The sequence below is a fragment of the Tachysurus fulvidraco genome, chromosome 23 (genome assembly GCF_022655615.1).
Source record: "Tachysurus fulvidraco isolate hzauxx_2018 chromosome 23, HZAU_PFXX_2.0, whole genome shotgun sequence".
NCBI lineage: Eukaryota > Metazoa > Chordata > Actinopteri > Siluriformes > Bagridae > Tachysurus > Tachysurus fulvidraco.
In genome coordinates this window covers 5,849,100-5,870,002 of record NC_062540.1, presented here as the reverse complement: position 1 = coordinate 5,870,002, position 20,903 = coordinate 5,849,100, and the positions used below count along the sequence as shown (strand labels likewise).

General features: G+C 37.8%; 1 protein-coding gene across 1 annotated transcript; it reads left to right on the top strand.

Annotated features, from left to right (window-relative positions):
• The first annotated feature begins 5,179 nt into the window (after positions 1–5,179).
• Positions 5,180–11,471, top strand: pfdn4 (prefoldin subunit 4). The gene is made up of 4 exons (XM_027145277.2): positions 5,180–5,328; positions 9,938–10,045; positions 10,161–10,301; positions 11,090–11,471. Exons 1-4 carry the CDS (start codon positions 5,302–5,304, stop codon positions 11,219–11,221), a joined length of 408 nt encoding a protein of 135 aa, XP_027001078.1. The 5' UTR covers positions 5,180–5,301; the 3' UTR covers positions 11,222–11,471.
• The last annotated feature ends 9,432 nt before the right edge of the window (positions 11,472–20,903 follow it).

The window sequence follows — 20,903 nt, the reverse complement described above, 5'->3', positions numbered from 1 at the left end:
TTTATCCCAAGCGATTTACAAATGAGGAAATACAAGCAAAGTGCCATATCAAGTTGCGGACGATACTTAAGTAGTGCTACAAGATTTGGAATTGGGTGCTAGTGCAAAATGTACACTGTAGCAGGGTAAGAGATATTAAGGGTTAGTTAGGTACAGTAAGTGTTCATGGAAAAGATATGTCTTCAGCCATTGTTGAAGATTGAGACCGGAAGGTCAATCAACCATTGAGGGACAGTCAGTTTGAATTATAATATATACTTTTACAAATTAACATTATGCAAGCAATATGAGTAATGTGTAAAAAATCATATGTGAATATATAATGAATCATCTATAAAGAATCACATACAGTGATGTCGAGTCTTATCCACAGCAGGCCGGCATGGGTGCAGGTTTTCATTCCAATCAAACAGGAGCCACACCTAAATCCAGCTTTTTTAATTAGTTGATTTTGGCTTTCTGTACACTTAGGTGTGGGCTGCTTGGTTGGAATGAAAATCTGCACCCACACCAGCCCTTTTCTGAACATTAGACATGCCTAATTATATGTATGATGCATTAATTATCAGATGCGAAAATAAACAAATTGTGTGTGAAGAATCACATGTGTAAAGAAATGACTCATGCCTAAAGAATCATGTGAAAAGAAATGAATCATGTGAAAACAATCACCTGTTAAACTAAATGACTTGTGTAAAGAATCATATGAAAAGAAATGAATCATATGTTAAGAATCACTTGAAAAAAATAAACCGTGTTAAGAATCACATCTGAAAAATGAATCATGTTTTAAAAAAATGTTTAAAGCACATAAAGAGTCATGTAAATATGAATCACAGGAAATTGAGTCAAAATGACAAGAAATACAAGAAACAAATTTATTATCTGAGCACAAGTGTTATTTTTGCTTGAGGTTGATTAGCCTTCAGGTTTGAAACGTTCCGGTCAGGGTCACAGCTAGACCATATGGAGTTGGAGAAATTCTGGTATCTTAGTAAACCCTAACAACAAATCCCTTCCAAATCATCCCTACTTCCCTGCCCCATCTCCCCTATCTCCCCACATGTATTACCCAGATTCCACCTGGAACACACTACATAGAATTGCTCTGTGTTGCTCTGGGTTTGGAAAGATTCCTCACTTCCTGGACATGTGCTAGAAGACTCTCTGAAAAGAAAACATTTATAGGTGATTTTTCATGGAGAGAGCCAAACCAAAGAATCCTCTAACCTTTTAATTTCTAATATTCATTTCCTTGTGCAAACATATTTCCAGCGTAAAAGATAACGGGTCCAAAACAAACATAGCACAAAACCCATCATTTCTGTTTTTATTTTTTATAGATATGGGTTCTTTAGGATTAAGAGACTTAATCCAACATAGATAGATAGATAGATAGATAGATAGATAGATAGATAGATAGATAGATAGATAGATAGATAGATAGATAGATAGATAGATAGATAGATAGAATTTCTCTTTTTATTTAGCCTTTAAGGGGCAATATGTTCATAAAGAATTTCCAAAAAATAACAATTTTTTTGTAACAGAAACATTGCTATCGTCAATATAAATAGTGACATCAAATCCACTTATCATTTCTGTCATTTAGCAGACCCCCTTATTGAGAGTGCCATTACAATTTATTTCCATTTATACAACTGACCAATTGAGGGTTAAGGGCCTTCCACAGGGGCCCAGCAGTGGCAGATTAGTGGACCTGGGATTTGAACTCATAAGCTTCTGATCTGTAGTCCAACGCCTTAATCACTAGGCTACTACATTCCCCCATTTTCTGTTCTCTGAGATGCCCCAAGTGTTTGTACATAAGCATCTAAAATGTGGCAGTAATGTCAACCACTAAATGTCTGTGAAAGGTAAAAACTTTGTACTGAAAGCCAACAGAGTCTTAACTCATTTTATATCAGACGAAAAATAATTCATGCTGATTGAATTTCTGCTAAGTTGATTTTCATTCTGCCAGCAGAATAGAAAATTAGGGTACTGATAATGGTAAAAAAAAAAAAAATCCTGAATCAGCCGTTCACTCGTGCCAAATTAAACTATTTGTGCTTCCATTATTTAATAACGTGGTACAATTTACCTCTTAATATATTTTATTAAACAGTTTTAAGAAAAGCTGCTTGCTCTTACCTTTCTTACTGTAACTTTCTATGTTTGCTCACTTAACCAGAAGCTTCTGAGAATGTGACCATCAGAAATGTCCAACGCCAAGATTTCTAGAATTTTCGGTATTTTCCAGTTTCTTTATAATATATATAAAAAATCTCTGACCCAGAATCCACATGGAACACAATCCGATATGTTTCTCTGTGTTTTTGATATGTTCTTAGTTATGTTGGATGACTGTATGAAAAGAAAAGCATTTTGTATGTGGGAACATTTTTATGAGTTCCCCTAGAGAGCCGAAACAAAGAACCCTGCCTTTTTACATATGGAGGTCAACTTTCAAATGCTACTTGAGATAGATCTAAAAGACATTTTTTTTTAAGTTCTGGAAAGATTTCAGAACTATGTAGATCAACTAAAAGTTTATGTGACGGGAATTACATTAATTACCTCATTACACTGGAACCTGTCCAGGGGTGAGACAATATATATTAGGCATGAAGTGAACAACCAGCTCTTAAAGATGATGTGTTGGAAGCAGGAAAAATTGGCAAGCGTAAGGATTTGAGCTACACTGAGATGGCTAGATGATAGAGTCGAGGCATAACAGTAGGTCTTGTGGGGTGTTGCCTTGTATGCAGTGGTTAGTACCTACCAAAAAGGGTTCAAGGAAGGACGACCACTGAACCAGACACAGGACGCCTAAGTTCCTCTGGTTTAAAATTTTCTCAAATCTCAATCATTTAAAAGCTGGACTACAGTCAACATTGACACAGATCTCTTGTGTTTTCTCTTAAAACATTCAGGAATAGAATCTCACTTGCTCTAATAAATATAAATAGCTGATAAATAATGCTATTATTGTACACATGGAATTAATGTGTGCTGAGGGGGTCTTATTTATTTCAGAATTAAAAATGAAGAACTTTCAATGTCTCTAATGTTCCACACAATAGCACAATTAATTCCTGAAACCCGGTCGTGAATTTATTCTGTTGCTCTCATCCAGTCCAGGATTTTAAACCATTCTCATGCATTCCTATAGTGTAGATGCCTGAATGTATTTAACGACTGTCTGAAAGTAAGAAAGAATGTTTCCTTTCACTCGTCTTAATCTTTATTCCTTTTTTAAAGGTAGCCCTTGAACAAAGAAGTCGATATGCCTAATGTTTTAAACCCCATTCAGAATACAATGTGTTGCATGATGATGAGCATGCAGAGTGAAAAAAGGAAAAAACAAAACAAACAAAGCCATAAAGTGCCTCAGCCCGATCAGCTGTTAACAGCTCAGAGTTAATAATGTGGTAATAAATGGAAGCTGGAGTTACAGTGTAAATGTCACATTATGAATGTACACAGTGGAGGCGGAAGAGAAATTCCTTTCTGCTTGCCCTCTGCCACCATGAAAGGAATTCTTCAGACATGTGAGGCATCGACGTCCTTAAAGGCCCTCGAGGAATTCCAGTGTGTAGATTCACCAGTCCAAAAGTCCATATTTATTCAAATAATCCGATGTATCTACTGAATAAATTATATATATTTTTTAAATAAGTAAGTCAATAAAATGATGATGTCTTTGCATAGCTGTAATATGTACTGGTATCAATTAGCCATGTCTGATACCTGGTATGAAAAAAATTCAAGATCAATAATAAAATCATCATAAAACAGCCTGCGAGTATTGAGCTAATATTTGCCATAGGGTGCAGCAAGTTTGCTGTTTACAAAGTGGATGTTTACTAATGGGAGACAGAGGAGCCATCTCTCTCTCTCTCTCTCTCTCTCTCTCTCTCTCTCTCTCTCTCTCTCTCTCTCTCTCTCTCTCTCTCTCTCTCTATGTATATATCAGGCAAAATAAATGCATTGCGTTTCCATTCACTTACATTGCTAGGTAAACTTAATTAATATTAACTAATGTATCCTCCATCTCTTACCACAGTTCTGCTTTTCCTCTTCTTGTTGTTGTTTTTTTGATACACACTCAGAATGCTGGAGTTTCAGGACTTTATGAAAGTCGCAAGCCAAATCCTGTTCTAACTTTTCTTAAAGGTGTATATTGTAAAATATGTAAGAGGATTTCAGGTAGAAAAGATCCTCTAGAACTTTCTGGCCTTGGAACCAAGCACTACATTTGGCCTAATCTCAGACTGGCTTATCACCCTGAAACCTCCATTCCCACTAGGAAGCATAATGGTGGTAGCATCATGTTCAACCTCACCCTTGCTTTTATGGTTACTTCTCCAACTAATGCCCTCCTTACCCAGGCACTGACTTTTGGTAAACAGTGTTCACAAGGCACTGTTTTGCCAAATTGATTCCAGTTTTAATAAAAATATAATGGCACTTACAAGTTAACAATGCTTTTTTTTTTTTTTTACAATAATAATTAGATTGATTTAATACCAATGTTTTCATGAAGCTGCCTGTTAAAGTGTTCTCTACCAAACACTGGATACTTCGAGTAACAGGTTCAAGGGGTGAATATGTTCAAGGGGTGAATATTATCAAATCCACAATTCTGTTCGCTCATAATTGTGGATTTCATAATAAATTAAATTCTTCCTTGTTGCAATGTGCCCAGAATAAACCTTAGAAGTCAGAAATCATCGTAAACATTTATAAGGAAATACAGCTCAAAGCATACAGTACCTTGGCATTGCATTTACATGAATTGACGTTTTAAATTTACTTAAATATATTTTCATTTACACACCATATTTTTATGCATTAACACTTTTTTTTTTTTTTTTTTTTTTTTTTTTTACAGTTTTTTTGAATCTTTATTAATTTGTCCACTAGATGTCAGTATCTCTGGAACGTTCTCATTAAACCCCAACACAGGCATATTAGTGTGTTTGTTAACTGTTCTAAATAAATCTGCCGTTGTTCAGCGTTCTGTTTGATAATATTTAAAAAAGAAATCTTATAAAAAAAAATTAAAGCTAAATTACCTCGCTCGCCTTTTATTGAGTATTAAAAAAGTATTATTTTTCCCACCCGCATTGCAATAAATTCCGGCTTCTGCTTTAGGATTGATTAAGTAAATTGTCCAATCACATTCCTTAAACACGTGGTTAGTTAGAGATACTAGCCAATCCTAGATATGGGGGCGGGATTTTTTTAGAAATACAGCTGGAGGAACACAAAAAAAACTTCCATTTCCGTTTTAAGATGGCAGCCACCGTCAAGAAACCTATTGTAAGTCTGTCTAAGCTTTCTGTTCATTTTTATTAACATATTTCGATGTTTTATTTAGGTTTACTTTAGCGTTTGTAGTTTTGCGTAAATGATAGTTTGTCTGTGTGATCTTGTAGACGTTTTATTCGTTGCTAATTCTGTTGCTAATTTCTGTCGCTAATTCTGTTGCTAGACCGTTAGCAAGCGAGCTATGCTAATTAGCTCCAGGTCCAGCCTTCATATCTCCCTATTTATTTGGCGATACTATATTGGATTTATATACCATTTTATACACTATATACCGTCAAGTGCATTTAGATAGCTGACTCTTAAGTCTTGAATCAAAATATAAAATGTATTTTATATCTATTAAAGGAAAAATCCGAATTTATCCGCTATGTCTGAATTACACTGTTTGTGTTGTATTTTTATTTATTTATTTATTTATTTATTTATTTATTTGCTCATTTGTTAGTCCGTGTATTTTCTATTAGTGAAAGCTAGTAAATGAGTTATTTCTATTAGTGGTTGTGTCCCGCAGTGACGTCACGTGGTGTTATATTTATTGCTAGTGCAGTTGCAGTGTTGGTTGATGGGGGGGGGGGGGGCGACTTTAAACTGATCTTAAACCTAATAGGGTAACAGCCATGCTTCTATTGTATTCCCAGATCGTTGCATTGTTATAGGATACAAGTAAAAGTGTTTACAGTATAATACACAATATACAGTGCAGACAACAAGCAATATACATAAGATTCACCTTATATACAGTTTACATATAAGTGGACATGTGGGTTTACAAGCTATGGAAGCAAGGAAAAACCGGACACACATTTGCAGAATGCAGTGTGACTATAAAAGGGACACCTGCTGATTTATGCACTTACAATCAGTGTTGTAAGGTGACGAAGTAAAAATACTTCGTTACTGTACTTAAGTAGAAATGTCATGTATCTGTACTTTACTTCGCTATTTAAATTTATGACTACTTTTACTCCACTACATTTCCTAGATAAAATGTATTCTTTTACTCCGTTATATTTCCACTAAGCGTCTTCGTTACTTGTTACTACAAAATAAAATCAGAAGAACTGTGTGCGACTGCGATAAGGAAGGTTTGGCGAGTCACTGCTCCTAGATTGCATTACGCTCGTCTGCACGCTCCACGGAGAAGCACAGGCACGCGCAGCCAGAGATGGAGGCATTTATCTATAACGGTGGCAACCAAAAGCAGTGAAATGTCACTATTCTTTTTACCAGAGTTGATAGCACAAACAAAATATTAATGCAGTATCCATACTAAATAAAAATAACATTTATTGATTTGGTCTTTGTCTTGTGAATACTTGTTTATTAATGACTGCATTCATTGGACACACTGTTTGTAGAGAATGCACACATACATGAACTGATTTGATTCAAGACTCTCATCATTAAATCTTGCATAAAATTTTGGCGTCCACTTTTGCCATTTAATAATACCATAACTTTTGGCTTACTATGTAGTTGTCACGAACGCGGGAATAAAACGGACCCAAATGCAGGATGGCGAAATAAACACGGTTTTATAACAAAAGAACACTAAACAGGACACGGTAAAGACCGGACAAGACAACAGTAGATTCCGCGCTGCACAAGGCAAAGCGGCACAGTTACATAGACAGACAATGATAATGATAATGACAATGGGAAACGGGAGGAGCAGACAAAGGCAGGGCAGACACGTGACGAGAAACATAAACAAAACGCACATGGCCAGAGTCCTAACGGTAGTTATATAATATAAAACTCTTCTTGTTTTAAATTCTCACTGAGGGCTAAAACCCCTAAAGATGAAACCCTAGAACCGCCCCTGCTCTTATGCCTACCGAAAATCACGGAAATTGTACGTTTTAATTTTACTTCAAATACTTCAAGTACAGCAAATATCAGAAAATGACTTTTGATACTTAAGTACAGTATGTCAGATACTTTAAGACTTTTACTTGAGTAATATTCTAAAAGGTAACTTTCACTTCTAATGAAGTCTTTTTCTACTACGATACTTGTACTTTTACTCAAGTATTGCTTTCTAGTACTTTATACAACACTGCTTACAATCAAGTTCAAGTTCAACTTTATTTATATAGCACATTTACAAACAGCCACACGGCTGACCAAAGTGCTTCACAGTGCATTTGACATTGCACATACACTTAAAAATACACACATACATAATAAGAGAGTTCAAGAACCTAAAATAATAATTAGTTAAAAAAAAAAACTAGTTTAAAAGAAAGTGATGTAGATATAAACCATAAGATATAAACAGACATAGAACCCTGGGCAGTCATGAAAAGGCTAGAGAAAATAAGTTGGTCTCTAGCATGGACTTAAAACTAGAAATGGTGGGTGCCATCCTAATCTCTAGTGGCAGGGAGTTCCATAATGTAGGACCGGCCACAGAAAAGGCACGCTCTCCTCTATGCTTGAGCCTTACACGAGGGACAACCAACATAGCCTGGTCAGATGAACGAAGACTTCTAATAGGAAAGTAGGGATGAAGAAGTTCAGATAAGTAGAGAGGAGCGGAATCAGCTAAATATGTACAGTGAGGAAAATAAGTATTTAAACACCCTGCTATTTTGCAAGTTCTCCCACTTGGAAATCATGGAGGGGTCCGAAATTGTCATCGTAGGTGCATGTCCACTGTGAGACACATAATCTAAACAAAAAAAAAAATCCAGAAATCACAATATATGATTTTTTTAGCTATTTATTTGTATGATATAGCTGCAAATAAGTATTTGAACACCTGTCTATCAGCTAGAATTCTGACCCTCAAAGACCTGTTAGTCTGCCTTTAAAATATCCACCTCCACTCCATTTATTATCCTAAATTAGATGAACCTGTTTGAGGTTGTTAGCTGCATAAAGACACCTGTCCACCCCATACAATCAGTAAGAATCCAACTACTAACATGGCCAAGACCAAAGAGCTGTCCAAAGACACCTGAGACAAAATTGTACACCTCCACAAGGCTGGAAAGGGCTACAGGGAAATTGCCAAGCAGCTTGGTCCACTGTTGGAGCAATCATTAGAAAATGGAAGAAGCTAAACATGACTGTCAATCTCCCTCGGACTGGGGCTCCATGCAAGATCTCACCTCGTGGGGTCTCAATGATCCTAAGAAAGGTGAGAAATCAGCCCAGAACTACATGGGAGGAGCTGGTCAATGACCTGAAAAAAGCTGGAACCACCGTTTCCAAGGTTACTGTTGATAATACACTAAGACGTCATGGTTTGAAATCATGCATGGCACGGAAGGTCCCCCTGCTTAAACCATCACATGTCCAGGCCCTTCTTAAGTTTGCCAATGACCATTTGGATGATCCAGAGGAGTCATGGGAGAAAGTTATGTGGTCAGATGAGACCAAAATAGAACTTTTTGGTCATAATTCCACTAAACGTGTTTGGAGGAAGAAGAATGATGAGTACCATCCCAAGAACACCATCCCTACTATGAAGCATGGGGGTGGTAGCATCATGCTTTGGGGGTGTTTTTCTGCACATGGGACAGGGTGACTTCACTGTATTAAGGAGAGGATGACCGGGGCCATGTATTGCGAGATTTTGGGGAACAACCTCCTTCCCTCAGTTAGAGCATTGAAGATGGGTCGAGGCTGGGTCTTCCAACATGACAATGACCTGAAGCACACAGCCAGGATAACCAAGGAGTGGCTCTGTAAGAAGCATATCAAGGTTCTGGCGTAGCCTAGCCAGTCTCCAGACCTAAACCCAATAGAGAATCTTTGGAGGGAGCTCAAACTCTGTGTTTCTCAGCGACAGGCCAGAAATCTGACTGATCTAGAGAAGATCTGTGTGGAGGAGTGGGCCAAAATCCCTCCTGCAGTGTGTGCAAACCTGGTGAAAAACTACAGGAAACGTTTGACCTGTAATTGCAAACAAAGGCTACTGTACCAAATATTAACATTGATTTTCTCAGGTGTTCAAATACTTATTTGCAGCTGTATCATACAAATAAATAGTTCAAAAAATCATACATTGTGATTTCTGGATTTTTTTTTTTAGATTATGTCTCTCACAGTGGACATGTACCTACGATGACTATTTCAGACTCCTCCATGATTTCTAAGTGGGAGAACTTGCAAAATGGCAGGGTAGCAGCAGCACAGTCCATAAAAACATACAGATACAAGTCAAGAGCTTCAGTTATGGCTCACATCATACTTAAAAATTGGGGAAAGTTTGATCTGGGGGGTTTAAGTGGAGTATAGTGGTTGGTAGTATTCCAGAATCTGCTGATCTGAGAGTTTCACACACAACTGGACACAAGGAGTTTGCAGAAAACAAAAGTATGCTGTGAGTGGAAAGGTGAAGCTTTGGGATCTGATCTGTTTAACAAGTATACACTAAAAGGGTCTCTCTAGCTAGGTGTGAATTCCCACTGGCACAACAGGTAATTGAATGGCATCGTGGGTAATGTAGGAAACGTTTTGAACAACTCCTGGTTTAATTATGAAACACATTCACAATGTATCCCTCAAACTCTCTTTAAAAATAAAATGCTCCCTACTTTCCTATTAGACTTTTAAGACGGTAGTTAATAAGCATTCCTTTCTTTCTCAGGCGGTCGAAGATGTCAATGTCACTTTTGAAGACCAGCAGAAGATTAATAAGTTTGCTAGGAGCACAAATCGGGTGACCGAGCTGAAAGAGGAAATAGAAGGCAAAAAAGTAAGTCTATGATAATGATTTTGCTTCTAACTGCAATATTAATGTTCTGATTATCCATAGTGATAATTCTTACTTTACCTGTTATTTTTTTTTTCTCTTCTTCTTCCCCACACAGAAATCTCTACAGAATTTAGAAGATGCAAGTGATGACCTTATGATGCTGGAGGAGGATGATCTCCAGATCCCGTATCATATTGGAGATGTGTTCATCAGTCATACACAGGAGGAGACGCAGGAGATGTTGGAGGCTGCTAAGGTCAGCAAGTACCCTTTAAACTCCTGCAAATGTCAGTGGCAAAAAAAAACCTGGTTTCATCACTTATATGGATCATGTGATTTATAACAAGTGACGTTCAATTATTAGTGTATTTTATTACTTTTTTGGCCATAAACAGGAGTCGAGCAAGGTGATATGGACTAGAATCTTAGCGTAAGAGTTATTCAGGACCAATGTCGGAGTAACTCTAAGCAAGAAAGACTCTGATTGGTTGCCTAACAAAAAAAGGCGGAGCTTTTCAATAGCGTCTGTTATACGGCTACACTTTTAAATTAGAAATGTGTAGATTCAGAGAGAGTTAATGGTGGGACATTTATTCTGTTAAGAGAAAAGACCTTCTGTTTGTTTGTCGTAAATTATTGTCCGTGGCTCCTGAACTCCTTAAAAAGTGAAGTTTCTGGCCTGGGGAAAACCCTTCATATGTCAGTACATCACATTTTGACATTTTCCTTGTATTCTTCAGAACAATACACTTTCCTGAACTTTAAATATCTTTCTTTTGCATGCAGGAGAAACGTAATAGTTTAAGTTGCACAAATAATCACTTTTAATTGTTAGGTTTAAACTTCAAAACTCTCCAGATATATTTCTTGTTTCTCATGCAGTTGATGCCAAAAGCCACATTAATACACTGGCAGGTTTTCCCTGGCTCTTACACTTGAACGAATGTGGACTCTTGCATCTACGCCAACATTTTTTAAATTTTAGTTGTAAACATATTAAAAAAACAAAAAAAAAACGAATGCTGTTTGTTCCCATGTATACAGGAAAGTCTAAAGGAGGAAATCAAATCTCTGGAAAGTCGAGTGACCTCCATACAGGAAGTACTTGGAGATCTCAAGGTCCAGTTGTATGCCAAATTTGGAAACAACATTAATCTGGAAGCTGATGAAAGCTGAATGCTTCAGTATTTGGACTATTTAACATACTGACAGCACCAGTTACCTACACGACGCTCACAACCAGATCTAGCTGATGATTTGTCAGCACTAATCATTGCTTTAGTTTTGCGTGGGTGGTAAGGTTTCTGTACATAAAGCAGAGAAGATGGATTTGTCTGTTTTTTGTTTTTTTAAAAACAAGCTGGTCATAAGCACTCACAACACAGAGCAGTTAATGCTGATAAAATAAAAAGTATGAACTGATGAATTCACAGCATCTTCTATTCTTTTCTAGTGCTCGAGGATGTTTGATTGTTTTCACACAGGCTTTTAAGATCTATTGCAGCTTTAAATGTCACCGTATTCAGAGGTTTTTAGGAAGTGTACGGAACTCTGTGGAACTAAATTGAGTCCATGTTTTGATGGCTGCATATAGTCATTTACAGAAGAGGTAAGTTTCCTGTGTATTAATCACATACATGAGTAATACAAAGGCGTAACCATACTGCCCATTAAGAGACTATAAAGTTTAATATTCTTAATATGGTTATGTCCTATAATTAACTCTTGTTTAACATAAACAATAAATAACATAAACCCCAGTTTACATGCTAAGGTTTCATCATGGTGTAATGTAGATGATTGTGTTATTCGTGGCATTATTCTCGCCCACGGCCTGGGTTTGATTCCCAGGCAGGTAACCAAACCAACCCCTGAAGAAATAAACACACTGTGCCGGTTCCTAGCTTAGATAAACTGGGAGGATGAAATATGCCAAAAATCAAATATGTGGATCAGATGGTCTGCTGTGGTGAACCTGAACAGGAGCGACTCCTTGCATTTTCTTGTATCACAGATTAATTGATTAGCATGTTTACCTTGCGTCTTCATGGTTGGGTGATTTCACACTTCAGTCCTTTTGTGCCCTGTCTGTGAGTTTGCATTTTCTCCTTATGCTTCTAAGGTTTCCTTTAGATACACCGTTTCTTTTCCCATAGTCCAAAAACATGCATTATAGGCCGATCCTCCAAATTGTAGTGCGTGTTTGATTGCCATGTAATAGATTGGCACCCTGTCCAGGGCGTCCCCTGCCTTGACTCCAGGCTCCCTGTGACCTTGTGTAGGATATGTCTTACACAATATGGGTGGATAGATCTGGATTAAATGTACATTTTGTAATTAATATCATAACCCATTATAGCACTCGTTTTAATTCATATTCCTACCCTCTCCTACTTTTGTAGAAGTACATTTGGCACTAATTACAGCTACAGATCTTCTAGGGTGTCTCTACAACACTCAGCACCCCAGTCTGAGCTTGTGTGGGATTTCTGGAGCAGGTTTTCTTCAATGACCTTTATTTATTTGGCTGCTTTCATCCTTCCATCCTTCCCTTAGTCCTCATTCCTGTCTTTGAAAAGTTTAAGCTTGACTGTATAATACTGCCACCACCATGCTTCACAGAAAGGATGGTAAAAGTCAGTTGCTAAGCAGTACCTGTTTTTTCTCATGTATCATCTGAATTTCAAGATTTGTCTCATCAAAATAATGAAAATTTTAAGTGTCTCTCATATTGCTTCTTACTCAGGATTGAGATACATCTAGTGAGTCTACAATAAAGGTTTGATTTGAAGTATTTGTGAAGGATTTTTGAAGCTCATCCCTTGGAGGCCCTTTTCTTAGGGCCCTTGGTCAACTTCTAGTCCAGCTACAGAGCTCTAGCAAGTATCTTCTCTGCTGGTTCCAATCTTCTTACATTTCAATATGCAGGAGCTCATGGTGCTCCTGGAATGAGTCATAGCAACTGAAATGGTTTAACACCTTTGCCCAGATCCAGGTCCCATCAAAATGTAATCAAAGGCATCTACAGAGATATCTTTGGACTTCATGCAGTGTGGATTGTGGGATCTTATTCAAACAGGTGTGTGCCTTTCTAAATCATGTCTAGCCAGTAAATTTGCCTCAGGTTGATTCCTGTCAAGTTCTAGACGCATCACAAGATAACCAAAGCACACAGGATGCAACAGAGCTTAATTGTCTGTACCTTAGCCAAAGGTATGAATACTTGGCTAAATTAGATTTTTTTTTGGCTTTCCATTCTGCTGACAGAATAGAAATTTATTTATTGGACATTTTCAATCATTATAAACAAATTATTTCCTCACCACAGGTCTGATGTAAAATAAGTCAGGACATTGTTGGCTTTCATTGAGATGTTTTAGTGGTTGAAAATAATGCTTTCAAATTATAGTTGATTACGAAACACTTTGTTTTTTTGGGACTTGGGCAATTGGGGCATCTCCGATAAGAGAAACTTGTTTGGCATCAGAAAAAAAAACAGAAATACTTATTAACTACAAATTGTCAAAGCCCTGAATGTCTATTGTCATATGATCCATACGAAACAATGCTTTATTTGAATGGGACCTGTGTGTGCCAAGAATACACTCCACTCCCTATTATATCACCACCAACAGGTTAAACTTGACACTAAGCAGGTCATGTCCATGGATTCATGCTGTTGATTTCAAATTCTGACCAAACCATCTGCATGAAATTGAGATTCACCAGACCAGGCAACAATTTCTCCAACTTCCAAACCTTCCACTATCCACATATGTGCCTGCTGTAGTCTCAGATTCCTGTTCCCTCCTTCCTTCCTTTTTTTTTTTTGTGTAGCCCATCTGCCTTAAGCTTCAGTGCATTATATGATGCTGGTATGTTCAAAATGGTCGGAAAAAAAACCGTCATTTGACTTACTTCGGTCTTTCTGGCCGCTTGTAGTAGACTAGTAGTCTCATCAATGGACATAGAGCATCACACCACACTTTCATACAGTACAGACCAAAAGTTTCGACACACCTTCTCATTCAAAGAGTTTTCTTTATTTGCATGACTATGAAAATTGTAGATTCACACTGAAGGCATCAAAACTATGAATTAACACGAGGAATTATATACGTACATAACAAAAAAGTGTGAAACAACTGAAAATATGTCATATTCTAGGTTCTTCAAAGTAGCCACCTTTTGCTTTGATTACTGCTTTGCACACTCTTGGCATTCTCTTGATGAGCTTCAAGAGGTCGTCACCTGAAATGGTCTTCCAACAGTCTTGAAGGAGGTCCCAGAGATGTTTAGCACTTGTTGGCCCTTTTGCCTTCACTCTGCGGTCCAGCTCACCCCAAACCATCTCGATTGGGTTCAGGTCCGGTGACTGTGGAGGCCAGGTCATCTGGCGCAGCACCCCATCACTCTCCTTCATGGTCAAAAAGCCCTTACACAGCCTGGAGGTGTGTTCGGGGTCATTGTCCTGTTGAAATGGTGGTGTGTCCAAACTTTTGGAAGGTGTGTCCAAACTTTTGGTCTGTACTGTACATCAGTATGCCTCCAAGTCTTTTATTCTTTACACATAACCAGTACAATTTACCGTCTTCGATCAAAATATAGTTCATTTCTCTTAATGAAAAAGGAGACAGTGGGTCTCTTGGGCTTGTGCTTAATTAATTGAACTAATGGCTTTTGAAATCATTGTAGTCTCAGGCACATGGTGGAGAAACCTTATAATTAATTAACTTGATCTAATTAGGCAGTATGTCTTGGTTAATTTAGCATGCATGTTTGTGCATTCTGAAAAGAAATGAACCAAGTGTTCAGTGATTCGCTGCACAGTGGACTCAACCGTGCGGCTGAAAAAATATATAGATTTATCAGATCACTTTTTCAAGGAAGTTTCAATGAAACAATGTGTAAATATTAAAATGATTTAGTTTGGAAAAACAGAATAAAAAAACCCAATATTAGCTTTAGAATATATGCCTTAATTGTCACATATACATTACATCACAGCAGTGTTGGGTTAAGACATATAATTCTCTTCAAAGCTTATTGTCTGAATCCTGGAGCATATTCCAGAGCCACTGCTGGGTACAGTAATAATTTGTTTTTTTGTGATAGTTCTAGTGAAGATTGGACAAAATTTGAAGGAGATGCAGCCATTAGAGTAGGTATATATCAGCATCTTTTAGCATGTTATTGTAACTTATTACCAGCAGGTGGCACTGCCAAGTAATTTGTTGCATGACCTTATGCCCAGAAGACATACCAAGTTTTATGTCAGTGCACAAAGTTGTTGCTGGGATACAGTCTCACTTCCTGTTTGGCGGCTTTGCTGTCAGTATCGTTATCCCGTTATGGACAAATCTGCTCGGTGTATATCAAATCCTCTTCATAAGCTTTTTTTTCTTTAGCTTTTTTCTAGCTTGGTCTGAAGGTCATTGTGGCAAATTTAGTGTTGATTGGACATAATTTGTAGGAGGATTAATGGAAAAATTGCAAATCATCCAAGATGGTGGAAAATCTAATTAGGTGGAAATTTCAGGTAAAAGCAGGTTTCTGAAATTTGGACACAAGGTTCAAAAGTTGACCATAAACATTCTTCCAAATTAGGTCTGAGTTTGATCTGATGGTGGTACTAGAGTGTTGGCCCGAAATTCGTCAGAATGATCCTTCCCTCCCTCCACAATCAGTGTAAGAAAGAAGGAAACAAAGAAAGAGAGATAGAAACAAGAAGGAAGGAAATAAAGAAAGAGAGAGAAAGGAAGGAAGGAAGGAAATAAAGAATGAGAGAAAGAAGGAAGGAAGGAAGGAAGGAAGGGAGAGGAGGAGAGGGAAAGAGAAGGAGAGGAGGAGCAGGAAAGAGAAGGAGAGGAGGAGCAGGAAAGAGAAGGAGAGGAGGAGCAGGAAAGAGAAGGAGAGGTGGAGAAGGAAAGAGAGGATTGAGTAGAGAGGAAAGAGGTAACGAGAAGGAGAGGGGAGAGTGGTAAATAACTTCCTTCGTCCTTCCGTTCCTCTCCTTCGTCCGGCTTCTCCTTCCCTCTCCTTCTTCTTCGTTATCTTTCCCTCTCCTTCTCCTTCTTCTCTTTCCCTCCTCCTTCTCCCCTTCTCTTTCCCTTCGCCGTCCCCTCTTCTTCTCTTCCACTCTCCTTCCCTCCTTGCTCTTTCCCTCTCCTTCTGCTTCTTCTCTTCCCTCTTCTTCTCTCTACCCTCTCCTTCTCTTATATACAGAAATGGGAGAAGGGAAAGAGAGAAAGTAACAAAGATTATCATATCAATGAATGTAATGAGTATGAACTCAACTATTCTAAACTAAGTTGTTTTCTAAATGTAGAGCTGGTGAGATGTGGTCTGTTTGTGCCACTATAACAGGAACTGACGTCCATGACGTTTAATATAACTCTAAACACTTTACATTGTCAAATTACTCTGGGATCTTCAGAACCTTCTGTTATTGGTAAATAGCCCTTGGTTGGTGACTGCACATGCATGACCTGTTTAATTTAGCATGTTTTATTCCTTATGTTCGTCTTATTTCATCTTCGTGTATACTGTAGCTTTATAAGCTCTGAGTCACTGGCACCTCTGCTGCTGCTGCTGTAATTACAATATTAAAAGCTTTTCGAAATGGTTAGCGTGTAATTTACTTGTGGAAATGAATTCTGAACATTTTGATCGAAAGAGAGCTAAAGTTTTTGTTTAGTATGAATGCAGGTATTCTGCCTGAACACACACCTTATCCTTAACCCTGAGTTAAAAGTGGTCAGTATAAGCAAATATGTTGATATATGGAATATATTTACAGCCTAAGAACTGGCATAAATTCATTTCAGAATAAAATATTAAGCCTATTATTCCCAGACAAAATAAGAGCCCCAACGTTGTGCTTTTTTAAAAAATATATATTTTTCACACATTTTACACCACTGTTTGAATGTAGATATTTTCTCCTGACTGCATATAAACTGAAATCTCACTGTACTAAACTGAAAAGAAAAAAAAAAAAATCACCTTTCCTGAGAGTGCAAACATAAACAAGAATTTTCCTAACACATCTCCTGTAGTCCCTGCTGCAAGGGGAACGTGGCAACAGGCGCAGGTCTAATTAAACCATGCCTGCAAGTGTGGCCTGCTTGAGCTAATGAAATATCAGATAAATAAATGGAGATTGACGTTCCGGTGGCTAACCTCAGGAGGATTTAGATCTCAATTAACAAGTTCCTGCACCCTGTGGGCATCCTGCTAGCCAGCGCGAGCTTAAGAGCAGGTCCGCCTTCGCTTGCTCAGCCTTTATAAGTGCAGCTTGTTAAAGTCTGGCTTCAAATAGCACAGGGAAATAACTGCACTTATTTCCCGCACGGCCTGCATGTGTTCAATTGTGCAGTGCAGCCAAATGCTTCTCTCTCTCTCTCTCTCTCTCTCTCTCTCTCTCTCTCTCTCTCTCTCTCTCTCTCTCTCTCTCTCTCTCTCTCTCTCTCTCTCAGAACAGTTTAGCATTGTATAATTACACACTCACTGAGGTAAGAATACGTCTACCATATTAGACATAGTTATGCATGTAAGTATCAATAGGATTATTAGGCTTTACTCAAATTTTATTAAACATTTATGGGGAGCATTGTGGCTTAGTGGTTAGCACAGTTGCCTTGTGCTACTTGTTTAGGGTTTCTCTGAGTATGCTGGTTTTCTCTCACAGTCCAAAGACGTGTGTTAGACTGATCTACAAATTGTTTGTGTGTGTGTGTGTGTGTGTGTGTGTGTGTGTGTGAGAGAGATTGATTTAATCCAGGGAGTCCCCTGCCTAGTGGGCATCCTGGGGCATGTGGAAGCTCAGTGGTAAGATGTTGGATGATGGATCAGAAGGTGGTGAGATTAAACCTCAGGTCCAACAAGCTTGGGGCCCTGAGCAAGGCCCTTAGCCCTCAATGGCTCAGTTAAATAAGATGAGATGGAAATGAAGGTCATTCTGGATAAGGGTGTTGTATGTGGTAAATGCCTTGTGCCCTGAGTCCCCTGAGATAGACTCCAGGTTCCCAATAACCTTTTTTCGAAGCTGTACAGAAAATGGATGGGATAGGATGTATGACGTCTATAGAAGCAATAAGAACAGCCCAGGGACATACTGTGACAGTCTGTATGATTCACTTTAATAAATGTCATGTGCATTCAGCATTCTAACATCTACAACAGCGCTGATACTTTTTTCATTTGGCTTTTCATTATGCACATCTATTACACTTCTATTACTAGTTTGTTGTTCTAAAGACAAAAGCCTAATGCAATAAAAACATCTCATAACATCTCATGCATGTTGGGTGGCACAGTGGTGCAGTGGGTAGCGTTGCAGCCTTACAACCTCACAGCACCTCATCTAATTTAATTCTGAGCTTGAGTTACTATCTGTATTTCCTAGTGTCTGTTGTATTTCCTCCTCCTTTTTCATCCCCCTGACCTCCCAAACCTATGGATCATAAATTATGTCTAGTGCTCAGTGATGGACTGGTGTCTTATTAAAAAATTATGATTCAGATCCACCAATCCACCCTGCATAAGATAAAACAATAATAATAAAGGAAAAATAATGAACGACTAAAAGTCATGCATGGTATTTACTACATATACCAAAATACTGAGCATGTAGCTTGTTTTATTTGCAGTGCTTAAGATGCATAGGAGTGTCATTCAAGTTGGTTTTAAACGGCACTGTAATACAGTAGTCTCTCCACTAGGTGGCTCTGTTTCTTCAGCTTTTCGTGCTTGGGCCGCATGCTTGACAAACAAATTTAAATCTCAAGCCTACTGTCACCAGACACTAGCTAAAAGAACTGAACTGCGTTCTCGCAAACTAGAGGCCTGAAATTGGTCGCTCTGTTATTAAGTTGTTCAACAGTACTTTAGACTGTTTGTGCCTTCACTAGGGCACTTTAGCACTATCTTTCTCAATGAACAGATGGCAAGCTTAGCTTTCTGAGTTGTCTGGATCCCCTTGGGAAAACGCTAGCACATAACTGTCTGCATGTTTCTCTCCTCTCACAAAGTCTTTACGCAGCCCTTCCAACCTTTCACTGTGCATCTGCTGTACATACTTCTCACCTGTGCCCCTATTGTGTCAGTAATAATCTCGATGCTTAATAAACAAACAAAATTTATAACGTGCTTTTGGAAATCTCATGGCGGCCAAGGGTTTATTCCACAGGTTGTGTTTCTGTAGTCTACAGGGGAACGTTCTATTTTAAAGGTAGCATTGGTGCGAGGTCTGTTACGTGTTATTCCTTGCATTATTTATTTATTTTCTAATAGAAGGAAGTCATCTATGGAAAATACTTAAAATACAAATACTTGTCATGAACGAAAACAAAGGAAGCGGCTGTAGGAAGGTGGGAATAGACACAACAACGAAATAGTTCCAGATGAAATAATTGATTTTTATTTTTTGTATGTTTAACAGAGTTTAAAGCAAAGAACGACAAAGTGCACAAGCAGAACGAAAGGGCTACATCGAGTAAAATAATGTTAGTAATTCCCTACACTTGAGGCTCTTTTTCTCAAAATATCGTCTCTATATCTTTTGACTAAATCGACTCAGGCTTTATACCACACTGCTGCCGAATTTTCAAATCTAATTATATGAAAAGGTGTTGATAAATTTTCTATAACAGCAGCTCTGAAAATACCAAAGTGAATATGCACAGAAAATCACAGGTTCACTGTATATGACTGTGCTCATTCTAATAGCTTATCACTTTGTTATCACTCTCGTGAAGAGTGTTTTTTTTTTTTACCTTTCTCTGTTTCCCTTCTTCCTTCTTCTGCTCTTCTAATATTCTTTTGGGAAGATGTCACTATATGGTTTTCACTAGATGTTGGATCGTGGCTGTGTGGGATTTGTGGTCATAAGGCAACATGATCATAAGTGAGGTCAGGTACTGGTGTCAGGGAGAAGGTCTGGTGTGTAGGCAAGGCAAGTTTATTTGTATAGCACATTTCATACACAGAGGTCATTCAAAGTGCTTTACATAGAAATTAGGATACAGTTTATAAAAGAGAAATATATATATATATATATATATATATATATATATATATATATATATATATATATATATATATATATATAAATAAGAAACAGGATAAAATCCTAACAAGAACAAATAACAATTAAAGAAAATAGATGTTAATAAAAATTAAAAAAAATATTTTAATAAAAACAGTTTAAAATCTGTTTAAAAGAATAAAACAGGAGTAAAAGTGATTTGGATAAAAAGCACAGTCAGTGTGAAGCAGCACGGCGCTCATTCAGTAAATGCAGAGTTAAACAGATGTGTTTTTAATCTTGATTTAAAAGTGTCTACTGTTGAAGCACATCTGATCTCTTCTGGAAGCTGATTCCAGCTATAGGTGGCGTAATAACTAAATGCTGACGCACCTTGTTTTGAGTGAACCCTTGGTATCTCTAACTGACCTGATCCTAATGATCTGAGTAGTCTGCTTGGTTTATATTCAGTTAGCATATCTGTAATGTATTTCGGTCCTAAGCCATGAAGTGATTTATAAACCAGTAACAATACTTTAAAATCTATTCTAAATGTAACTGGAAGCCAGTGTAAGGACCTGAGGACTGGAGTGATGTGCTCAGATTTTTTGGTTCTGGTCAGAATTCTGGCAGCAGCGTTCTGTATGAGCTGCAGCTGTCTAATGGTCTTTTTGGGGATCCCAGTAAGGAGTCCATTACAATAATCCACCCTGCTGGTGATGAAAGTTTCTCTAAGTCCTGTCTTGAGACAAAACATCTAATTCTGGCTATATTTCTGAGATGGTAGTACGCTGATTTGCTTATCACTTTCACATGACTACTGAAATTAAG

Bases quoted from the DNA above. Each gene is read 5' to 3' on its own strand.
- pfdn4 (XM_027145277.2), top strand. From the start codon at position 5,302: ATGGCAGCCACCGTCAAGAAACCTATT. The intron at 10,046-10,160 runs GTAAGTCTATGA...TTCCCCACACAG, and splicing joins AGGAAATAGAAGGCAAAAAA to AAATCTCTACAGAATTTAGA. The intron at 10,302-11,089 runs GTCAGCAAGTAC...CCATGTATACAG, and splicing joins AGATGTTGGAGGCTGCTAAG to GAAAGTCTAAAGGAGGAAAT.